At 40.9% G+C, this 24702-nt stretch overlaps 1 protein-coding gene across 2 annotated transcripts in view; it reads right to left on the bottom strand.

Moving 5' to 3' along the window:
• The window catches only part of MYO3A (myosin IIIA), a 135877-nt gene that overhangs the window by 66859 nt on the left and 44316 nt on the right, over nt 1-24702 (bottom strand). For both annotated transcript variants that reach the window (XM_068405047.1, XM_068405048.1), the window contains exons 5-9: nt 16067-16143; nt 14601-14746; nt 12181-12246; nt 11622-11777; nt 1473-1572 (exon numbers count right to left, since the gene is read on the bottom strand). In XM_068405047.1, coding sequence (XP_068261148.1) covers nt 1473-1572; nt 11622-11777; nt 12181-12246; nt 14601-14746; nt 16067-16143 — 545 coding nt within the window. The remainder of the gene's footprint in view (nt 1-1472; nt 1573-11621; nt 11778-12180; nt 12247-14600; nt 14747-16066; nt 16144-24702) is intronic.

The raw sequence follows: 24702 nt of genomic DNA, 5'->3' as shown, positions 1-24702 counted from the left end.
AGGTTACATTTCCTTCACAGGAAAGCATAAGGAGAAAACCTTGGTTTTCCATTGTCTTAATAAACTCTTCCCTTTTCAGTTTTGAATGGTATTTTGCTTTTGGCCATAACCAGAGTTACATTACAGAATTATTTATGGGAAGTTCTGCCCTTTTTGAAATTATTTCTTGCACCAATAGCCAAAATCCTAGAAGGTCTCCAGTTTTGGCCTTCTGATGGGCCTTTCTAAACTGGAAGAGAAGTTTGAATGGAAGAAAGGAGACAGTTCTGAGAAGCTGCCATTCATATGTGCAAGAAGTTTTAAACTGTATTGGATTTAGTAAAATATCACAAAGTCAAATGATGCCTTTAGGTGGAGGCTTCATGAGGACTTTCCAGAGAATGCTCCACCTCTGAGGAAATGGGATAAACTTTTTGCTTGTTTGTTTTTTTTAATCTTCTTTTTAGCTCAGATTGTTTATATGCTTCATGGCAAAAGATAAAAACCAGTCTTGCTAGCATATGGCTATTCCATATAAAAAAAATGTTTACATCTGAGTTTTGTGCAGTAGATGAAGTCTGGATTAGCGTTAACTAAGCATTTAACTAAACATTAAGCTACTCTAAGTTCTTGGATGATGGAAGACGTTCTGTGGGCTGTTAGCATTATGTAGTGTACTAGCTCAAGAGCCACATTTAGTATTCTGGACTGAACAAAGATGCAATATATCAGAGAAGTTTTAAAGATAGGAGAATGTGAATCATAGTCTATGCAGAGCCTGATAGGTAAAGGAAGAATGACAGTTTGTTTACAACCACTGATGGCCTCTGAGACCTGCAGATAATGTGCTGTGGCCTGATTCTTTCTGGTTTTGAAGCTTAAAGCATAAACACAACAGACCTCCCCCCTTCCTTATGCATGTTACCCGGCTCCTAGTGGACTCATTTTCAAACTTTGACAAACCAGTGAGATTTGTATCAATAATTTTGTCAAAAGTTCACCAGCAGGCATTGTTAGTTCAGAGCCTCAGCTAACATAAGTTGATCTCAATGCATCTCCACACCAAAGTAAGTCAGTGAGAACTCAGCCTAGGACAGTATGGTAAGCTAGTTTCAGACAACTATAGATGTCCAAGCAACAGGGGAGAAGGTGCTTGTTCTTGGACCTGGACCAATTTCAGGTTAACACATCATTACAAACTAGGTATTTAACTGTAATAAAATCCAGCAATATAAATCCTGTTAAGCAAATGGTGCTACAATACTGCTCAGTCTGAGACTTTAACTGCAGGGAGTGTTTTAGCATTGAGTTGGAACCATTCCTGACACAGCAAATTTCATCTAAAATATTTGTTATAAACTGGTAAAATGTCATAGTACACTTACACAATTGAAGTGTGACAATATAATTGAACTTGGAAATCAACACCACAACATTGTGTTTTAATATGTGATTACCCCTCTTCAGGAAAATGTGAAAAAGGAGTTTCTTACCTCATCCAGTACCTCCAAGGTTGCTAAATCATCAACCTCTTCCTGGTTTGAAACTAGTGACTTAGTGTAGTTCCCTTTCTTTGTATGAATACGTTCAAATCTAGAAAAGAAAGACATGCAATTTCCTGATGTAAGAAAACACAGAGCACATCTCGCATTTGTAACCCTCTTGAAGGCAATTCAGCCCAAACATTCCAGATTCCCGTTGTTCTGAATTCAAACACACAAATGTTTGAATAACACGACAGTTATTCCTGTTACATATTTTTAGTACAGAACACCTACACTTGAAAATTCAAAATCTATGGTTTGATCCCACAACTGATACCATGAAGAACTTTTTCAGTGTACAGATCCCTGCTTGATCGCACCCCTACATCAGCTGCAGGAGTGGAGCTATGCACTACAGGGAAAAAACAACATATTTATAAAGCATATAACAGTCAAACTCTGGCACTTACCTGCAAAAAGAAAAATGACCCAGATAGATAAAAATTATGGATAGAACAAAACCAGGGGTGTATGATGAAATAGTATGGCAAGGATGATGCAGACAAAGCATTCAGGATGGAAATATTTCTAACTTAGTAATGACAATGCTCTAAAGCTTGGCTGAGATGGTCACACTGTAGAGCAAAGTGCTAAAGAACCACTGGGGTATGTGGAATACATCCTGACCAAGAAGAACTTTCTTGGACTCTACAGGAAAAAATCGTACAAAATAAAGAAACAAAATTTCAAATCTTTTTCTTGTCAGGGTTAAACTTCAATTAAGTTTGTCTGAAACTGAAATTTCTCTTCTCTTTTAATCAAACCAAAGAAAACTTTACGCAGACTTATAGAAATTAGCAAGAAAATTACCAGACTTGGGTCATTCTCTATCCAAGAGTAAAGGCATTGCTAAACAAAGCAAAAGCAGCAAAAATGCAAGGTTTACAATCCACATTAGTTATAAGAGCTTTATGAGATGGAGGATAATCAGGGAAAGGGAAACTGAGAGTTCACAAACTAAATCAAGCTCAGATGTGCAATATGGCACAAGCACAGAAAGACTACCAAGTAAATCAGATCTCCTGATATGACCTCACTCCCCTTGATACTATAGGTAGGAAGGTACCTCTCAAACACATGGAACATATACCTTGGTAAACTGAGACAGCAGGGAAACTGTTTTGTGTGAAACACACTCACTCTTTACCTTAATTTCAGACAAGACCAGGGAAATCCTTTATTTAATTTTGCCAGTTGGACATATAGCCTGAGTAAAAGCAGATGGGTGTTTTCTACCCAGGCAAAAACTTGAATATACAGTGAACAGAGGACAGGCAAAAGAGGGCAGTTGCATCAAGACGGAAAGTTAGAATGAATGAACATCATGCTGATGGGGCAAGCTATGAGTCTTCTGAACTCCCACAGTAAGATTTACTGCGGAGCTGAATGGGCTGTACCCACTCCACGAATATCACCTACTTCATGGGTGCTATCAGGTCATGCAGGCTGTGCACTGATGTGGGATGCAGGTGCAGAAAGCCAAGCAGGCACCCACTTGGCATCAGTTACTGATTGCCAGGCCTGAAAGAAATGGGCAAATGATGCCCTCCTAAACTGTGAGTGCAATCAAGATCTGAATGATGGAACTGCAGGCATGAATGCACTTCATCTGGTACTTCTTTCAATTTCTCTTGCCTGTAATTGTTCCCCAAGGGTGACAGAATGGCCTGTCCTCACCCAGGTGCCAGTAATGGAGCAGTTTCTTCCTCCCTTAGGCAGGTCCTGCATCTGGGCAAGAACAACCCCATGTATGAGTACAAGTTGGGGACAGACCTGTTGGAGAGCAGCATAGGGGAAAGGGACCTGGGGGTCCTAGTGGACAGCAGGATGACCATGAGCCAGCAGTGTGCCCTTGTGGCCAAGAAGGCCAATGGCATCCTGGGGTGTATTAGAAGGGGTGTGGTCAGCAGGTCGAGAGAGATTCTCCTCCCCCTCTACTCTGCCCTGGTGAGGCCGCATCTGGAATATTGTGTCCAGTTCTGGGCCCCTCAGTTCAAGAAGGACAGGGAACTGCTAGAGAGAGTCCAGCGCAGAGCCACGAAGATGATTAAGGGGGTGGAACATCTCCCTTATGAGGGGAGGCTGAGGGAGCTGGGTCTCTTTACCTTGGAGAAGAGGAGACTGAGGGGTGACCTCATTAATGTTTATAAATATGTAAAGGGCAAGTGTCATGAGGATGGAGCCAGGCTCTTCTCAGTGACATCCACTGACAGGACAAGGGGCAATGGGTGCAAGCTGGAACACAGGAGGTTCCACATAAATATGAGGAAAAACTTCTTTACGGTGAGGGTGACCAAACACTGGAACAGGCTGCCTAGAGAGGTTGTGGAGTCTCCTTCTCTGGAGACATTCAAAACCCGCCTGGACGCGTTCCTGTGTGATATGATCTAGGTAATCCTGCTCCGGCAAGGGGATTGGACTAGATGATCTTTCGAGGTCCCTTCCAATCCCTAACATTCTGTGATTCTGTGGCTTTGAGAAAGACCTGTCAACATGCACATGAGGGAAAGATGCAGGAACTGCAGGACTATGTCAGCTTTGCTGTTCTATTTTTTCCATTGCCAAAGGAAGACCCAAAACAAGACATCTGTCAAATTATGCTTTCCATTTCTGGTGGAATTGTTACACATTGAATACACTTTTCTTTTAAAATGCTATTCCGTATCAGTGAGAGAGTGATATTTCCCAAGATTTGTTTCAATTACTGTTTTTCATTTAATGTAGGAAATCAACAAGTGCCTTGCAGGAAGGGAGGGGAATGCTCCAGTCATGAAGACTTTTCTTTTTCTATTTTTTTCTCTTTTAAGTAAATTAGCTCTATTTATGCCAGGGAAGTTTAATTACATAAAATTGATTCTCCTGTAATCCTTTTCAGCTGACATTATGAGAACACTAGTGCTTGTTAAACCAGATTATATTCTCCATTCTCAAGAGTACAGCAGAGTGGCAAATTTGCAGAGCACAATATTTTTCTGCTTTGCTGTCAAAGGGCACAGACCCCTCAAGGGCAGTTATACTGCTTCACTTGCTAAAACTCCAACCACTTATAAAAACCGCATCAGTGCTGTTGACATCAATGCTGAAATTTCATTATCGTCATGCACATAGACATTGTGAACTGAAATAACCACGTTTCTCTGTTCTGTTCAGAAATTATTTGTTGGAGGCATTAGATCTTACAGTCATGCTCAACAAGCGATTCAAGCAGCTAAAGGCCAGAAACATCAACCCAGTACGGACAAGAAAATGAGTCAAGGCAGCGTTGTTTCTGTGCATTCTCCTTCACACCCCCTGCTTATCTTTCAAGATTCAGTTAAATCAAAATGAGGCAACTGCAGTGTTTTCTTCTTCAAATTGTCAGAATGTATTTAAAAGATTTCTGATAGTTCCAAAAATACCATGGAAAGGGAACTGTGACTCATGATGCCCTGTTGAACTCTCTGCCTAAACTGGTTGGAGAATCATCTACAGACTAAGAAGTGACAGGAAAAGGGCTGGCCTTAGTCTGGGTGTAAAGAAAACACTAAAAATAATCAAGTTTTCTGTAAGGTGAAGGTGGGAACAGCTGTACACCTCCCAGCAGCTACATATAGCATTAAAAGTGACAAATGGAAAAGAAGCAACACAGAGAAACCTGTACAGGATCTGTCCTTGCTGGTGATTCTATTTCTCTGGAGGCTCCACAGAGCAATATGAATTCACACTTAAAATCAAAATTTTGTCTTCAACAGATGTATCTGGTGAAATATGCTTAAATAAAACTATAGTCTTATATCTATGCAAAATCTGCACCTGAATTTAGAATAGTCTGTTGATAGACTCCAGCTGCATCTGCACAATGTTTTGCAGACAAACCTGTGCTCCTTCTATGTTTAAATGATGGCACAGCACCGACTGCAGTCTCAGGGAGCTGTGCTCAAGCTTATGCAATGTTGCTGAGAGCAGAGTGCTGCCCAGCAGAGCTACAGGGCTTTTGATTCAGAGGTGGCTCATGTCCAGCCAGCTGGGTCATGCCCTGCTCTGCACAATCTGTTTGCCAAAGTCTGCGCTGGTTTACCATGCCTTGCAAAAAACTGCACGCCCTGCAGAGCCCTGCAGATTATTGGTCCTTCATAATAGGCTCATGAAATGGCTGTATCCTCTGACATATTTCAGGGAAAAATATATGTTCTTAACTGAGCAAATAAGAGATCTCTAAAAGGACTCTTTGGGATTAGTTCTTTATTGCCCTCATGCGTCAGGCCCACGCTCTATGGCAAGAACCATACTGAGAAGATGAAGGGGAAGCTCCAAAAGTGAGTGATGCTTGGTGAGGTATCCCACCTTCAGGAAAAATGAATTGCTGAGTAAATGGACTGACACAACAGTAAAGCAGCAGTTGCAGAGCATTACGCCCAGGGAGTCCTGAATGCAGGAGGAACTTCTTTCTCCTGTTTTGCTTCAGGAGGTAAACTATTCTCCATTCAGGCATTGCTGTTGCTCATTGTATTGTATGGAAAGAGACTGGAACCACATTCTTATTCTGCTATAGAGATGTGTATTAGCTAGAAGCATATGGGACTGGCGATCTGCTTATTCTAAAGCCTGTGTTGCCAGGAACTCTTTATTGCTTCTACAACCTGAGAGCAGTTTGCAGCATAGCCATCCTACATAGAAGTGTCCTGAATGCAGGAATACACACTCCTTGTTGGTACAACAAAGCCCACACTGAGTTACAGGAGAGGAAAAAGTGGCTTGAAGTGCTCAAGGATTAGTCTGGAACTCCAAAGCCTTGGGTTTAAACCCCTACTCTGATACAGCTTTCATCTGGAGACCTTGACCAAGTCAGCACTGGACTCTGTGTGAGCTATCTTACTCTGCTCATCATACTGCTTTGTCAAGCTAGTATGGTGATCTCCTACCCTCTGCTACAACCTGCCCTGCAGACTTGAGCTTGAAGGATTGCTATCAGCTGCTTTCCACCAGCAGGATGTGTCAGAGAGATGGAGAGAGAGAGAACACCCAGAAAATAAGTTACACAAGTCTGCGCAGTCAGGGAAAGTCATGGAAGGAAACTATATGGTACTCCCTGCTTTTAATAGGGGTGAATAAATTGACAACCACCTTTGTGCATGTTGTACATGAACTTCTATGAATCAGCCTCCCTGAACTTTCCAAATAGTTAAATAGAGCAACTGTTTAGCGCCCTGTCACTGAATTTCAGTGCTATCCCTACACGGCCAATAAGGAAAGACAAACTCTTAGGAGAGTAATTCAGCTCACTCAAAAGCCCTTGCTCTGACTCACTTTGCAGCAGAATGGGTCTCCTTCCCCTGTTTATTTAGAGGGCATATAAAGATGAGGCTTTTAACCTGGGGACCAGAGTCAGTTGCTGAAATCTAGGTGCAGTGAATATCCCTCGCATATGCAGCTCATTTTGGAATGAGTCATAATTCCCAGGAAATACACGTTGTACTAATCATTGCATATTTCTGTGGAGATTATTGTAAAAGCAGACAAGATTAAGACAGCCAAAAAACTCAAGATAAAAGTCTTGCAAGCCTGTTAGGTGTAGATGCGACAGTTCTGAAGGCCATTTCAAAGACAGCTATTTCTGTTGCAAAGTAAAACTCTTTACTATGCAGTTTTTCCCCTCATTTGGCCTAGCAAGAAATATATTTTTAGAACAGTTTTTGGGTATATGCTGTAGCACTCCTTTCTAATAATTATTTTCATCACCAATTATAAGTTTTAACAGCTATAATGTGACTTACAAGAATGTAAGTATGTGACTGAGGGATTGGCTAAAAATGAGGGGAAATTTAAGCAGTGTCCAAAGGTGAATGACCAACCTCAGATGAGGTTATTGTTTCTTCATTAGAGAATTTGTCTTATTTTCATTAAAGACTGTGCAATAAATTTTATTATCAGGCTTTTTGTGTCACTATCAACACAGAAAAGAAATGAAATACTGTACTTAAAGAGCTAGCTGGTCCTAAGGACTGGAATAACAGATACGGGATGAAGTTTATTTGTATAAAACCTCAAGATCATACTACGAGGATGTAACAGAATTATTTCTACTAGTTGAAAGTTCATCAATTTGAAAAGACTAAGCGAAAAGAAGTATCAAGATGATTATGAGTCATGAACCCCTCCAAAAAGAGGCAAATAACACCTTATGAAGTTGCCCAATGAAATAGGCTTTTCTTGCCGCAGCCATGATAAAGGCAACTCCTGTAGAAGCCCAAGACCCTTGTCCTGAAAGTGAATTCGCTCACCAGGAATTCACAGATCAGTGAGAACCCAAATGCTAAACAACAAAGCCACAAATTAAATACGCTTAGTATGCAACTTGGCCTGCTTCACCGCCTCTTTAACATGAATTTATCTGCCATAGCTTACTTCATCACTCCAAAAAGCCAGTTTTAGGGATCTTTCAGTCAAGGTGCTATGGGAAAATATTAATCTATCAAGGGACACTTTCTCATGCTCTTCCCATCGTAATTTCTCCAACATGAGATCTGAGCTAGGAAAGGTTAAGTTGCAAACAGATTTTTTTTTAGCATAAAGAAGTGATGACTTTAAATAATAATGTATCGCAGTTGCTCAAAGTCAAAAAATGGAATCCAATGAAGCTCATTGCTAGGGTTCATGTTTTTTTGAGCCTTGTGTAGCATGAAACTTATTGGTGCTATAAGACTCTGTTCAGAGGCTACCGAAAAACAAGTACAATCTTCCACCACCTTCATTAAGTTTGGGGCAGATATATGGCATATTGCTGTTTAAAGTTCTATCAGCATAAGTTGAGATTTCTCTGGTTACTCAGGAGGTTGGTGGGCTCTGTTTCTCTTCCCAGGTGCTTGGAAAGGATGCAGCACAATGATCCAAAGCTAAGTTCTTCTTCACTAGAACAGCAATAATGGGAAGGCTCAGTGCAATGCCCTAATGACTCAGTGACTCGTAAATGTTAGAAAATACCTCAGGAACAACGGTGCTAATGGGAGTGACTATAGGGTGGCTAGAGACCACACACCCTTCCTGAGCAGACATAGTACACAAAGATTAGATCTGAGGACCTGGCCTTCGGCGAAAACCTCTGAGAATGTGACATAACTTAACATAATCTCTTCTATCTGACCTTTACCAAACGCACACTCAGCAAACAAGTGACAAGATCACAACTGCGACAAGACTACCACTGCAGAAGTCAGTCAAGAGCCAAATTACACCTCAGCACGCTGGGCAAAGAGGGTGATTGGATATGGAGTGAATACAAAAACAGTGCACACAGGAAGATCCAGAGGCCAGACCTCAGCTATTAACTTCCAGACATTTTACTTTTTTCTTTTGAAATACAAAATATTTATGAATAAAGTATAATTTGAAAAGGAAAGGAAACACATACTGAGAAAATAACTGTATTTCTTACTTTCAGCTTTAAGTCAACGTTACCAAATTTCTTGAGTTTATATGGCATGCCCATTTATACAATATGACACAGGTAGAATGATTTCTTCCCTCGGTGTAAGGAAGGGTTCTTTAATCCCTTAAACTACCTGCCTCCCAGTGACAGCAAGCAGGAGGACTATGCCTTCAAATTATGGACCGAGAGAGTGTGAGCTGGAGGTCAAGAGGAAGCTTGACAAGGAAAGTTGCCAGCAATTGGTGAAAGTTCAGAAATCCCACAGCAGGGCCCTAACACACCAGTGTAAAAACAGTCCCAGAACAGGATAACCAAGAAAAGAAAGACAGGGGGTTTTAAGATGAGACTCTTCCAGGTGACTTGTCACTACACAGCCTATGTCTTGACTCTGAATCAGATTTACATGGTACTTCTGTACAGACTTCTGTTGACACCATTTGCTCTGTGCAGATTGAAGGTCAGAAGATACATATGATTAGTATTTAAAGACTTCAAAAAAAGTATGACTGCTGAATTCGAAGATCTGTGTATAATGTTTTTATCATTCAACAGAAGAAAAAACAAATGCCATTCTGTTGTAATGCCCTTTACAGGCCTGGAAACCAAATTTCTTCTGAAGTGAAATGATGTACTTACTTTACTACAATTTCAGCTACTGGAAAATAATCTCTGCTTTTCTTGCTTATACAGAGATAGCAGTAGATATTAAGATGAATATTCTTACTGTTTCTAGGAGAAGGCTAATCTTTTTATGCATTCAGTGCTATGAAAGACAATCTTCCAGCAAATGTAGCCAATAAACCTGTTAAAGCTGAAGTGATTATATGTACAGTGACTGTAAAATGTGATTTTTACTTGCAGTCTTTCATGCCACCTTCACTAATCTCAGGTATGAAAAGACTTGGTTAAATCAATGCAAATGAGATTTAAACTAGTATCAGCCTACTTGTTAGTATTTTAAAATGATAGACTCAAATATGGACACTACACACCAAGCTACTACTTTAACCATGCCATTTAAATTACACCCTCATTTAAATAAGTAATTTTTTTTGCACAGATTCAGATGATAAATAATATTATTTTCAGAGAGAAAATTTCATCTTCCTTTGGGAAAATTTCTGTAGAAATTACACTTAATCAACTGTAAGAGCACAGGTGACTTCATCACATATTAATACATTCCCTTAAACTCTGGTTCATACAAAGAGTGATCAGTCAACAAAACACAGTCTATATGGGATGGAGAAAGTGCCAATAGATCTTTGTGTTCCTGTGCCATTTGACTGCTCTATGCACATGGAAATTGGGCCACTTTCTTTATGTTTGTATTGTATAGGTGAAGAAAGTTCATGTAATTTGCTTTATGCAGCATTTACATGGAAAAATGAAAGGATTTTGAAAAAAGAATAGGACTTGATAGAAAACAAACATATGAGTTCTATTAAATCGGTAAAAAAGCTCATGATACTTAATGGACTTAGCAGCATGATTTTCAAAAATTATTTAGACTTTGAAAAGACCAGAGTTACAAGCATTATCAGGATTTAAATTCATATTATTTAGTCTTTTGGACTTATTCTACCACATATCGTTTCCTTGTGTTTTATAAATAAATACTTCTAGAAGTCTGGAGTATGTTGCTGTTTTAGTGCTCAGCACTGACATCTGATAAGCTTATTTCAATTCCAGAATCTTTCTGGATTAAGCAAATGTCAAGTCTGCACCATATAGAACACACAAATCCAGTCTGAGGCTTAAATTTAATCCAACTGCATAGGTTTTTACTGAAATGCTAGAAAAGAGAAACTACTACTCATTCCACATCCGCTTACATGAAGTCCAAGAAAACTTGAAAATCACAAATTCTTTAGAACTATATTTTTTATTATTATCTTCAAAGGATAGAGTAAATATAAAATGCTCTAAAATCAGAACTGAAGACTGCTGTATATATTGTTACTATAAATATCTGTGAAAGGAAATGTGGCAAATTTTAGTAAGCTTTTTCCATACAGATGATAATGCCAAAATGTCTTTTAAATTTTATGTTCCATTAAAAAAAAAAAAATTGTAATCCTTTACCTTGAAGCACAGGAGAAGTTACACTAGTAGTACATCAATACTAATCTTCTACTACATTTCACATCTGATACATTATTTCAGTGTACTGGGTGGGTTTTTTTTTAAATTGTAAAATTGAGTCAAGCCATTTTCAGTTGTTTTAAATAAAAGCCATCAGGTGCTAAGTGATTTATGCAGAATTTATATTACTAAATACTAGTGGAAGAAAGAAAGAATCTATTCAATAAGACATAAGATTTGTAGTCTGCAAAACAAGGTCTGGTACCACTATCACTTCTTTCAGTCGGTAGAATCCAATTCTTGCAGGAACCTGAGTGGTTATCTTTAGCATACTTGCTTAAACTAAACATTAGCCGACCATGCAAATGTAACAAAATGCCAAACATTAGTTTCACCTAACCTTAGCTTTCTGAAAGCTGGGATCCCTAATCTGCATCTTGAGTCACAGGAGAATCTAAAGTTTCATCCCTCGCGTGAATCGTGATGCCCCTCTCTTTCCATTGGCTCTATACGGGACCCCAAAGATTAAGCTCTCTATTTTTCAGCCATTCTGGAACAGTGAAAGTCTCAAAATTGTCCCAACTGGTCTACTTTTTTGCTACTTTTACCTTGCCTTTTCAGTAACTCCCATTTGTTGATGAACATCAATAAATTCCATGAGTTGCCTTTGTAGCACGTTTTCTTTTCCTTCAATTTGCTTAATAAAATCATGCTGCAAAAGACTAGATACTGTTGGACGCTTCTCATAATCTTTAGTCAAGCACCTGTGCTGGCAGAAAAAGCAAATGATCATTGAGGGATCACTGTTAAGTTTTGAAATGTTTGTCTGTAGTTCATTCATACCTCCATAATAAATACATCCGTCTTAATCACAACAGCTCTGTACTGAAAAGACAGTACAGAACTGATGAGTCCAAGAAGTTAAATTACTACATTTTAAAACTATATAATCTTTAAATTAAGAAAAACAAAAGTCAAGTGTGTTAAAATGTTATTATTTCATATTTTAAATCTGGAGCCTCACTTGGAAGTCAAACTGGATTTACAAACTAGGTTTTTAAGGAAAAATATTAGTAGCAACAGATTTCCACAGAGAATACAGATATTTTACACATTACATTTACATATGTTCCATATTCAGCTACAGTGGTCTCAGTTGTTACTCACTTGTTAATGAAGTCATTGAATTCAGGTGACCACAGTTCAGGCTGCTGTAGCGTTGGAGGAGGATTCCTGCAAAGGTCAGTGTGATGATAAGTTAATAAGCTGCTCACTTGACAAAAAAAATGTGTGAAGGCAGGCTGAGTAATGAGTTTTAGAAGGCCACTGAAAAAAGATATTGATTTCCACTGGTAAAAGGAGCATGGGTAGAGGATACAATGCCTCACTTGTTCTCCTACTTTACATAACTAACAAGGAGAAATAGCACAGAGATGACCTACCAAGCGTAGCTAAGAATCACTATATTTTTTTCAATCAAATCAATAAACGGAAATGAAACTAACAACCCATTAATCACTATTCACTTGTAATGGCAAGTTTCTCTTTTCAAGCCTGAAACAAAATACTTTCTTTAGAGGATTTTTTAAAAGAAATTCTATTTTAAGTTTTCCCAGAAGGACTGAATTAATCAACTTGCTGAACAAAGTGTCAGAAGGAACTAGCTCTTTATTAACTATTTCTCATTCATCAGAAGATAATCAGAAGTCAAGTGAAGGGCTAAATACAGATCTATTGTAAATAAATACTACTACTTTCTTTTATGTTGAGTTAGAGCTGTTTAGTCTAGGTTTTAATTCGGTTCATATTGTTTTAACAGTCTTCCTCCATTCAAACAGAGGTGCCATTTTCACCGAGTGTAGTCATGAAGACAAAAGGAATCACCACCTACAGACGAGGTGACTTTTCTGTCTATTTTCAATCAATCGTCATAACTGCTTTTAAGTGCTGCTTAATGTTTACTCTATCACTTTCAGGTTTTACTTAATAGAATGAAAGGGTATTGATCTTATATTTGCTCCAGAGCAGAAAGGTGCCCAGTATTTGCAAGGCCAGATGTTTTTTTGAAGGCCTAGCTGAAATGACTGACCACAGCAGCTTGTAACTGCTTTTCCCATAGCAAGCAAAGGTGAGAAGAGCATTTATGCTCTGCTTCAGTGCCAAGTCAGCCAAGATTTCTTAAACGTGAAGGTAATTTAAACTAATTTGGGTGACTTGGCTGAAAAGGACTTGAAGCACTCATGTATACTATGTGGTCTCAGCTGTTGTGGTACTGCTCCAACTGCTCGAGTGAAATCCACAAACTGCTCTATGATCATGCCCTACAGACTTTGAGATTGATGTTCTTTGAAACGCTGTAAGTGGCACTTTTGGTACTTTCATCCCCAGCTTCAAAGAAAACACAAAAGAAGTTGCTATTTGCACTGCCCGAGCACCACAACACTGGAACTGCCAGGAGCAGCACAAGCTAATGAAAGGTGATAGCCTAAATGTACGTGAGTAGTAGAACAATACTTTTCTTCAAAGGACATGAGATAACTCTTGAGGACTGGTATGGGGCCTGTTCACCACAGTGGCATATTCAGACTCTGTATTTCTATCATAAGTCATTCTCTGTAACAGAATATATGAGACTCAGCTAGGTCCTGTGCTCATATATTGGGCAGCAGTCCATTCAGGAGAAAAAAGCCTCATGGCTTTTTCTCAGTGGAGCCACAGTCAACTCTGAACTTGTCCATGTGCACACATGGTTGAAGCAGAGCCTGCAGAAAACACAGCTGGACAAAGTATTTTGGTTGACAGCCAGCTAAATATGAGACAGCAGTGTGCCCAGGTAGCCAAGAAGGCCAACAGCATCCTGGCTTATATCAGAAATAGTGTGGCCAGCAGGACTAGGGAAGGGATCATCCCCCTATACTCGACACTGGCGAGCCTATGCCTCAAATACTGTGTTCAGTTTTGGGCCCCTCACTACAAGAAAGACATTGAGGTGCTGGAGCGAGTCCAGGGAAAGGCAATGAAGCTGGTGAAGGGTCTGGAGCACAAGTCTTATGAGGAGAAGCTGAGGGAACTGGGGTTGTTTAGCCTGGAGAAAAGGAGGCTCAGGGGAGACCTTTTTGCTCTCTACAACTACCTGAAAGGAGGTCGTAGCGAGGTGGGTGTCAGTCTCTTTTCCCAAGTAACAAGTGATAGAACGAGAAGAAATGGTCTCAAGTTGTGCCAGAGGAGGTTTAGATTGGGTATTCGGAAAAATTTCTTCACTGAAAGGGTTGTCAAGCATTGGAACAGGCTGCCCAGCGAAGTGGTTGAGTCACCATCTCTGGAGGTATTTAAAAGACGTGTAGATGTGGTGCTTAGGGACGTGGTTTAGTGGTGGACTTGGCAGCGTTAGGTTTACGGTTGGACTTGATGACCTTAAAGGTTTTTTCCAACCTAAATGATTCTATGATTCTATGATTTCTAACCTCCTCCTAGTACAAATAATAGCAGAAACTCCACATACTTATACAGTCTAAGTTTGAAGAAAGTAACAGTTAAGGAAAAAGTTCAGTCTAACCTGGCAAGAAATAACCATATCAAGATATTACCTTGGTATTTTGAAGAGTGCCCTCATAGGGTGCAAATCAGCAAGGGGTGGATCTCCATCTCCCAACTCTATTGCAGTAATACCCAGTGACCATGCATCACATCTGGCATCATAGGAGCTATCTAGCTGCTGCTCACAGGCAATCACCTGTTGGAGTAAAAGACTGGGATGGTCATTGTATGGTCAAATGTCCAAATTTAATAAAAGTACACCCACAGCTGGGGGAATCTCTTAAAGGATGGAGATACTGAGTGAAATAAACAGACTTGCACACATTTAGCAAGCTAAAGCATCCTGTTGCTGGAATAAAGCAATGCTTAAACTAGAGAAAGCAGGTGTCTGTGAACTGCCTGTGAACCAGGTTCTCTGACCAGATGCTCCCTGTTCTGACAAGAGGGTGCAAATCCTTGGCTTTTTCAACTGAAGGTGGTAAACTGCATCCCATGGCTGAGGGAAGAAGGAAACTAAGCAACCCTAAATCTCTTTTCTATGGATTATTCCTGCAAAATAACTAATGGAGCTATATTGCTCTCTCTATGAAGTGAAACAAGCAGGGAAGCAGAAGTCGAATTCCCTGTCTCCTATTGAGTCCTTGTTCAGCCAAATCAGCCAATTTCAAGATGAAGCTAATTTCTCGACAATGTGTTTGCCACTGGATTACAGCAAATGTATTTAATTTCATATACATTTCAGCTCATCCACAATGCCAAATGAATCTAGAATTTTTCAACCCATTAACTACAGGTCTAAACCAATGTGTATCCTGTTAGCTACATGGCTACACCAATGTGTATAAACAGAGTATGTTTATAAAAATACACGTGTATAAACAGAGTAGTTTCATGTGCTGTAAATAGATGTATATGCATGTGTTTGGGTGTGCACAAATAGTGTAAGTACATAGGCTTATTTATAATGAAATATTTTTCCTGCCTCCCACTTAAAATATATCTTTATATGCATCAACTTCAGGCTGGAAAAATCTCCAAAGATACATAGTACATCTTATTTATTCATAATAACCTCTTCTATTTCTTGCTGTCAGCTATAGTTACATAGCATTAAAAACTTCCCAGGTGTAGAAATCCAAAAATAAAAGCTATAATGTATCACAGTACCACCCTGGGCTCCTTTCATCCATGGGGAGATGAGATACCTATAGTCTCAGAGCTTGTAAGGCTGGAAAGGATGAATGATAGTACTCTCTCCTCTAACATTTTAGTAAGCAATTCAACGTCTTGCTCTCTGGCTCTAACTTTGTAACTTAAAAAATAAACCCCATTTTAACTTAATTATTGCAAACATAAGAAAAAAGGTTTAGAACACTTTTTTAAAGGATGTTTCTATTTCATTTGTTGAAAGGACCAGTGGTGAGGAAGACAGACAAAGAAAGAGCAGAAATATAGAATCCAGCAGCTTCTACTAACACCAATCTAACATGAAATGTTTTTGAAACATGAATCTAACCTCCGGAGCCATCCAGAACGGGGTGCCTACAGAGGTGTTTCGACGGAGACGAGTGCTGGTCAGCTGAGCAGACACACCTGGAAGAATGAAGGGAAGATACCATCAGAGCCACTGTTATTTCCATCCAAGACAGCCTTTCTGAATGGTGCCATCCTCCTCTTGTCATGCTACAACTTCGTCTGCAGGCGAATCTCAAATACATCCTTCCAGTTCTCTGGAAAGAGAGGTCCAGTCCGCAAAGGTACTCAGCACTTCAGCTGAGGTTCTCTGCATCCTTTGTTTCCAGTGACTTCAGTAGGACTGGGATTTAGTCCCAAATGAGTGTTTCATTAGTCATCTGACTCCGTATATTTTGACTGGCTAATTGCAGTTTTTCTATATCCTGTTTTAGGAGAGCAGTAAAGCACTTTAGGGGGAAAAGTACTGTACCTTCCACAGGTTCTTTTTTCCTGTTAATGCTCAGTACTGACACTAGACCTCACTGGCACTAGACTAGGTTGAACACTATAAAAGATACTTATCCTCATCTCTTAGCTGCTGTGCCATAAAAAAGAAACAACAAAACAGTGAAACCTCAAAAATTCTTACAAAACCAGAAGTTTCTCCATGCTCAAAGCACATTTTCAAAGCAACATCAAATGCCTGCAAATCAGCTTTGTAACACGAGCTGTAGTTTAAGGAATTAACTATTTCAGGCCAAGAGCTGGAAAGTGAACTCTGAAGTCTAAAGATTCCTCAGTTTTAAGTTAAAAGACTCTGAAATATTAGGAATTTGAGTGGGCTGCAGCACACTTCTGACCAGCCTGCCATCAGTTTCCTGCCTTACAAAACAAGGATGCATTCGCTGGAAATATCTCTAGTGTGTGCAAATGGGAGAGCACAACACATGAAGAATATCAGCCCTTCAGCTAGCATGTCCTGAACTATTACAGATTTATGAGTCACAACCAACTGTAAGGTCCACACGTGGAGAAAATCAACCCCTCTGCTAGCAAATCCTGAACTATTATGGATTTATGAGTCATAGCCAACTGTGAGGTCCACCAGAGGCATATTCTGAAGTGCCAATATCATGGATGGCAAGAAAGGTGCGGTGTTCTACTCTTGTTCCAACCTCATTCTGATTGACACTGAAGCTCATTTATTTTGCCTTCATACATAACGTTCTTTCAGTTTAAAAAAAGTAAAAAGACTCAGTTTCACTCTGCCAGTGCCATTTCATTATTCTTAAATACATGATGCTCCAGTGATCACTGCTGGCCAGTTTCAACTCTATATTGTCTGGTTTGAATGCACTTGACCATTCCTTCCTGAAAACCTTTCAGATGGTTCACAATTCACATTAACTGCCCAGTGTAAATACTAACTAAACCTCTGTCTATATAGAATTTGATTGTTTTGGGTTTTTTCAGTGGAGGACAAGAAACTGTAGAAGGCTTGATCTATTTTTTTACTCTAAAGCTGTGTTCAGCTCTGATTCACAAAGTATCTCATTTGTCCATCACAGAAATGTATGTAACTACTGAAAATAAGGCAGCAAGAAAGATCCTGCCTGATCCTTTGAGACACACACAACCATTGCTTTTGTGGCTGCCTCCCTCTAGTCCACTCCAGGTTTGAGAAAGTTGAATCTCTTTCTCTCTCCATGCCTGCAGAAAGTTCAATGCACGGTGTTTGCACCATGGAAAGCAGGACAATGTGAGCCTTAGCACAAAGTCCATCAATCCTGCTTCAGCTCAGCTAAGCAGGGGCTTTGTTTTTCCTACCTCAAAGAGTTGTCTGAGGTCCAGCTTCCGGCTCACAGAGCCTGGGGTTGTTCCAAGCCCTCAGTAAAACACGTCATTCAGAAAGCAAGGAGTAAGCACACATCACCACCGGTCAAACGGACATCATTACGTGATCCTCGGCTTTGGAGGGAGAGGAGGCAACTCTCCCCTCTCCCTTTCTACGTATTGTGGGAGTCCCTTGTGCTAAGCTCTTTTTTGTAGTCTTGAAAGAGGAAACAGGATTCAGATCTGCAGGCAAAGAAAGGCGCTAACTGAATTTTTATGATTCCAGTGTCAAATTTTATAAATCATGGTAACTTTCTGTAGAGATAAGGAACAAAATATAAAAGGAACATTAACGTGCACAGTCTTCTATGTCTATGCACTGTTGTTTTTTTTTCTCTTTGAACTATAATTATTAAATAAATGGAAGGATTTTTTCCTCCTCCCCCTTTTTTTACTTCAGTAAAAAGCTGATTTAATTTGATTTGTTCACCACTACTTTCTTTAGGCTCTTGGGTTTTCTGTGTGCTTTTTGTTTGTTTGTTTTTTTATCCTTTTGCTCTTAGCAGTAAAGTGGCAGTTCAGATTATGGACCGTAGGTCTTATGACAAATGATATTTCCTTGGGCTTTTTTCTGTGTATAGAGGAAAGATGATGTAATTCCACACTTAGTAACATTTCTTCCAGCATTTCAGTAACCAGTCAAGCATATAGCTGGCCAGCTTTTTTTAACTTGTATATTTTCTAACAAAAACATCTTGCTCCTCCTCCTTCCCCTTTACTATTGCTTTGTTGAAAAATGAGTCAAATATTGTCCTAAGAAAATCTAAAAACATGTCATAAAATGGTGTTCTATTACACACACATTGTAAATCTTAAGAAAGTGAAGAGCTTAATAAATAAGTGCATTAATAGTACCAATTCACACCATACCCAAAAGAAAATATTGTGCATATAGTTGGAAAAAGGCTTTTTTATTTTTCTTTTTTTTTTCTTTTTTCAGGCATTACTTTACTAACAAAAATTGGAAATTGGCAGACTTACACACGAGTATTATTCAAGCTTTTCATTGCAAAAACTGGCATGTTGGGATAACATTGAAACTAAAGCCACCTACTTATGACTTTAGCACTCAATAAAAGAAAAACAGTGCAGAAATGAGCTCCCTATTATTAGGAAAGATTCGTCTCATAGTAGCGCCCAATCTGAGCAGGCACTGTTCTGATCTAAACTGGGAGGCTGTGCAACATTGTTTTATGACTATGTCCTGTGATAGAAGTATGCACATTGTACTGGTTGATGCTCATGGGGGAATGGTGAGCCCTAGCAAATGCTACTAAATTCACATTCGGCACGCAGCAGGGAGACTGCATTCCCAACATGCCACTGTATTCATACAGACCCTACCCCAAAGGGCTTACGCTCTAGCTACCACACTGCCTCTGGCTACCTCTTCCATAACCCTTCTTCATTTGTGCCTTCAGTGTCCACTTCCCTACCAAAGAATCCTCTTTGTGACCTTCTTTGGATTAAGAACCTGCAACTCAGACCATTCCTCAAGCTAGTCTCTGGACCAAAAACTGCTCATGCTGTTAACCTTGCAGATCTAAACAGGCTGAAATGCTTTGAATTATTTCCCAAAATTTTTTTAATCTCCTACAGAAACAGATGTAAAACAGCAGCAGCATCTTACACTGCATTCCCCTTAACCTGCTGGCAGATATACTTTGGCACTCGAGTTCCATGCTGTTTGCTGCAAAAAGCAGCCTCTGCTTCCTTGCCTCTCTGTCCAACAGCATGAAGGCAGTCCTCCATAAATCACTCAACTCCACCTTTTTACTAGATCTGAAGGCAACAGGTCCTAATGGTTTAAGGTTTTCCTTTAGCACCCTAAGCTTCACGTTGAGAAGAAGCCATCATTCTTGTCAGGATGCAGACAGGGAAGTAGCTACTTCCCACGCAACAATGGTGGGGTCATAACAGTAATTCCAGAGGAGTTGAGTTATCTTTGACACTATCTCGTTTCTTCGTTTGCTTCCTTCAGGTTGTATTGGTGTGGTGTAATGGTACATATCCAGACAGGATAATTTCAGAGAGATCAGCTGAAATGCATACAAAATGCTAAAAAAAAATACACACAATTCCTTCATACTCCATAATGACAAAAGACAACAAGGAAAGAACAAGATTAAAACAAAGCAACTCTGATAGTCCACATGGTAAATGTCACAACACACCAGGTGTGTAACCACATACAACTGTATTGCAAGTATGGTGGCATTCCCACTAAGAGTGTGAAGGGACATGAGAGAGCTTCTCTCAGGTTTAATTACTTAGCATGTATAGAAAGCATAAAGATATTTAATAGAAAATGTTACTAACAGGGCATAAGGACATGAGTGGTGGGTTTGATGTCTTTACAAGTGTCACAGTTTAAAGCTGGGCCAGCTATTAACCAGATGGCAGATGCTCTCTGTTAACCCTCTCCCCCCCACCAAGGGAAAGGGAAAGGGAAAAGGGAGAGAGACTTATGGGTTGGAAAGTTAAAACAGTTTTAATAAACTATAATAATGAAAAAGAATATAATAACAATAATAATAGAAATAACCAAATATATACAAATATGTACAAAACCAAGATCAAGAGCTTGGAAATCCTCCTCAGGCAGAGTTGCTCCCCCCAGTACAGGCAGAGGGGAAAAGGCAGTACCTCCCCCCAGCACAGACAGAAGGGAAAATGCAGTAGCTCCACCCAGCACGGGCAGAGGGCAAAATGCAATAGCTCCCACTGCCATCACACCTGCAGGCTTTTAACTGGAGAACTGGCAAAGCTGGTACCAATCAGTGGGAGACAGGAGGGCCCCTCCCTCCTGGGCCCCACCTCCAGGAGGCAGTGGGTTAGTGATAAATAGGAAAGTGAGAATGACATGTACGGGATGGAATACCTTGCCAGTCAATCCTGGGTCACCTGCCCCGTCCACTCCTCCCTGCAGGTACAACCCCCTTCGGCTCTTCACTCGTAAGCAGTGAGGAATTTAGCAGTGACCTTGGTTTCTCTAAGACTAATTGGCCTGGTTTGGGCCAAACCAGGACATTCCACCCCTTATTCCATACCATTCATGTCATACTCAGATCACCACTACCTTTTCATTTTCAAATATAGATATACATATCACTAGTTTATGATTCATCTTGTCCTTCTGTGGCTTCTGTGACTCGTCGTATGGGACTCCATACAGCAGCTTTCCACTTCCGATGCTTTCCTACAAGACGGCAGGATCCATTGGTGAACAGGGCATACTGCTTCTCATCCTCTGGTAGTTCATTATATGGTGGGGCTTCTTCAGCACGTGTCACCTCCTTTTCTGGTGGCATTCTGAAGTCTTTGCCTTCTGGCCAGTCCATGATCACTTCTAAGATTCCTGGGCGATTAGGGTTTCCTATTCGAGCCCTCTGCGTAATTAATGCAATCCATTTACTCCACGTCGCATCAGTTGCATGATGAGTAGTAGGAACCTTACCCTTGAACATCCAGCCTAGTACTGGTAATCGAGGTGCTAGGAGAAGTTGTGCTTCAGTACCAATTACCTCTGAAGCAGCTCTAACTCCTTCATATGCTGCCAGTATCTCTTTTTCAGTTGGGGTGTAATTGGCCTCGGAGCCCTTGTATCCTCGACTCCAAAATCCTAGGGGTCGACCTCGAGTCTCCCCTGGTACTTTCTGCCAGAGGCTCCAGGTAGGACCATTGTCCCCAGCTGCGGTGTAGAGCACATTTTTAACATCTTGTCCCGTACGGACTGGTCCAAGGGCTACTGCATGCACAATCTCTTGTTTAATCTGTTCAAAAGCCTGTCGTTGTTCAGGGCCCCACTGAAAATCATTTTTCTTTCTGGTCACTTGATAAAGAGGGCGTACAATCTGGCTGTAATCTGGAATATGCATTCTCCAGAAACCCACAACGCCTAAGAAGGCTTGTGTTTCCTTTTTGTTAGTTGGTGCGGACATAGCTGTTATTTTGTTGATCACCTCTATCGGGATCTGGCGACGCCCATCTTGCCATTTAATCCCTAAAAACTGGATCTCCCGGGCAGGTCCCTTGACCTTGCTTCTTTTTATGGCAAAACCAGCTTTCAGAAGAATTTGGATTATTTTCTCCCCTTTGTCAAAAACTTCTGCTGATGTATCACCCCACACAATGATGTCATCAATGTATTGCAAATGTTCTGGAGCTCCACCCTTTTCTAGTGCAGTCTGGATCAGTCCATGGCAAATAGTAGGACTGTGTTTCCACCCCTGGGGCAGTCGATTCCAGGTATACTGGATACCTCTCCAGGTAAAAGCAAACTGTGGCCTGCACTTTGGTGCCAAAGGAATAGAGAAAAATGCATTAGCAATGTCTACGGTGGCGTACCACTTGGCTGCCTTTGACTCCAGTTCGTATTGAAGTTCTAGCATGTCTGGCACAGCAGCACTCAGCGGTGGCGTAACTTCATTTAGGCCACGATAGTCCACAGTTAATCTCCATTCTCCATCAGACTTTCACACTGGCCATATAGGACTATTAAAGGGTGAGCAAGTCTTGCCAATCACTCCTTGATTTTCTAATTGTCTAATCAGTTTATGAATGGGGATCAGGGAGTCTCGGTGTGATATTGTCGTCGGTGCACCGTGGCAGTAGCAATTGGCACCTGTTGTTCTTCAACCTTCAGCAACCCCACAACAGAAGGATCTTCTAAGAGGCCAGGCAAGGTAGACAGCTGTTTAATGTCCTCAGTCTCTACAGCTGCTATACCAAAGGCCCATCTATACCCTTTTGGGTCCTTGAAATACCCGCTCTTGAGGTAGTCTATGCCAAAGATGCACGGAGCATCTGGGCCAGTCACAATGGGGTGCTTTTTCCATTCATTTTTGGTTAGGCTCACTTCAGCCTCCAATACAGATAACACTTGAGATCCTCCTGTTACTCCTGAAATACTGATAGGTTCTGCCCCTTTATGATCCGATGGCATTAGGGTACACTGTGCACCAGTGTCTACCAGGGCTCGATACCTTTGTGGTTTTAATGTGCCAGGCCATCGAATCCACACAGTCCAATAAATCCGGTTGTCCCTCTCCTCCACCTGGCTGGAGGCAGGGCCCCCCTAATTAAGAAATGGATTCGTGCTGCTCACAGGGACTGGACCTTCATTTCTCCTATTCACACTTGGGAAAAAGTGATTTGAGGCCCATCTACCCTGACTGGGGTCCTGCTCACTGGTAACTGGAGCAGCCATCCTTCTAGAAAAATTCTCTCTGGTATTTCTTTTAGCTTGCAACTCACGTACTCGTGCCTGTAGGGTACTGGTAGGTTGTCCATGCCATCTGCTCATGTCCTCACCATAACCACGCAGGGCAAACCACAGGATACCTCATGATGTGTTCCGTTTCCTTTGAGCTGGTCCTGTAGGAGAACGTTTTCTCTTAACAGCTGCAACGCGCGCCTGCGTAGGTAGAGAGTCAAGTTTATTCTTGATCATGGATAGTTTGTCTGACAGTTGTTTAAATGAGTCCTTGTTCTCCTTAGTCAGTTTTTCCACAGCCGAGATGCGTGCCTGCAGTGGGGAAGAAATACTATCTTCATACTGTCGCATACAGTTAGCCATTTCGCCCACAGTAGAACGTGCCATATCATCTTCTCCCCAGACTAATATTGACAATGTATGGGTATATGTCGGTGGAGCATTCTTCACAACCTTCCGGAACATGGATCGGTTGCATTCCACTTCATCAGGATCGACAGGATCTACAATGTCCCGTGGGTGTCTATAAATGATCTCTTGCACCGCTAGTTGTCTAAGGTAGTTAATACCTTTTTCTATAGTGGTCCATTTGCTTAGGTGACTCATAACATCATCTTTATAGGGATACCTGCTCTTTACAGCTGACAAGAGTCGCCTCCAGAGACTGATAGTGTTTGACTTTCTTGCGAGCGCCTTATCAATACCACCATCTCTGGACAGGGATCCCAACTGTCTGGCTTCTCTGCCATCTAATTGCATGCTCTCTGCCCCATTATCCCAGCATCGGAGCAACCAGGTAATAATAGGTTCACCGTCATAACGGCTGAAGTCTTTCCTTATATTTCTCAGGTCCTTCAGGGATAAGGAGTGGTAGGTTATCTCTACGTCCGAGTCCTCTTGTGATAGTTCTGCTTTAGAAGGACCTTTCTTCTGTGATGGGTCTGCTTTAAAAGGACGATCGAGGAAACCCCCATCTGTGTCAGGCCCTAACTCTGCCTGAGAAGGGCCCTCACCTGGGTCATATGATGGCTCTGCCTTAGAAGGCTCTGAGTCATCATCCTTCACTTCACGAGCTGATTTCTTTTGGTATTTCTTCCTGGTTACAGGAGCAATTGGTACAGATTCGATAGATGCTGGGGTCTGAGTAGATGCAGTGGCTGTCGTGGGAGTGCTGAGAGTCTGAGTAGCTGCAGTGGCCATCTTGGGGGGTGTAGCAGCTGTGGTACAGGCTGCCAAGGTTTCAGTGGGTTTAGTGGCTGTAGCGGCAGTACACACTGTAGGATCTGAGGTGGCTGCATAACACCTACAACTGTCCCTGCACCGATATTTAATCTTATCCCACATCAGAAACACATTCAGGACAACCAAAAATAAAAACATGCCACCTAGACAGCACCACCCTAATTTCACAAAATCTAGTGGAATCAGCTTGGCAGAAAAGGAGAAGGTAGTATTTCCCGAAGTAAAACTGGAAGTGTAATCATTAACAGAATCAGCTAAAGGACGCCTGGAGCGCGCAGATGAAGTTGCTGCTACTGATTCGCGATTAAAGCTGCCCATCATTGTGTCATAGAGATAAGAGATCGGAA

This window comes from Nyctibius grandis, chromosome 7 (genome assembly GCF_013368605.1).
Source record: "Nyctibius grandis isolate bNycGra1 chromosome 7, bNycGra1.pri, whole genome shotgun sequence".
Lineage (NCBI taxonomy): Eukaryota > Metazoa > Chordata > Aves > Nyctibiiformes > Nyctibiidae > Nyctibius > Nyctibius grandis.
Note: the sequence above shows the minus strand (reverse complement) of the source record. Positions and strands in the feature narration are given on the sequence as shown.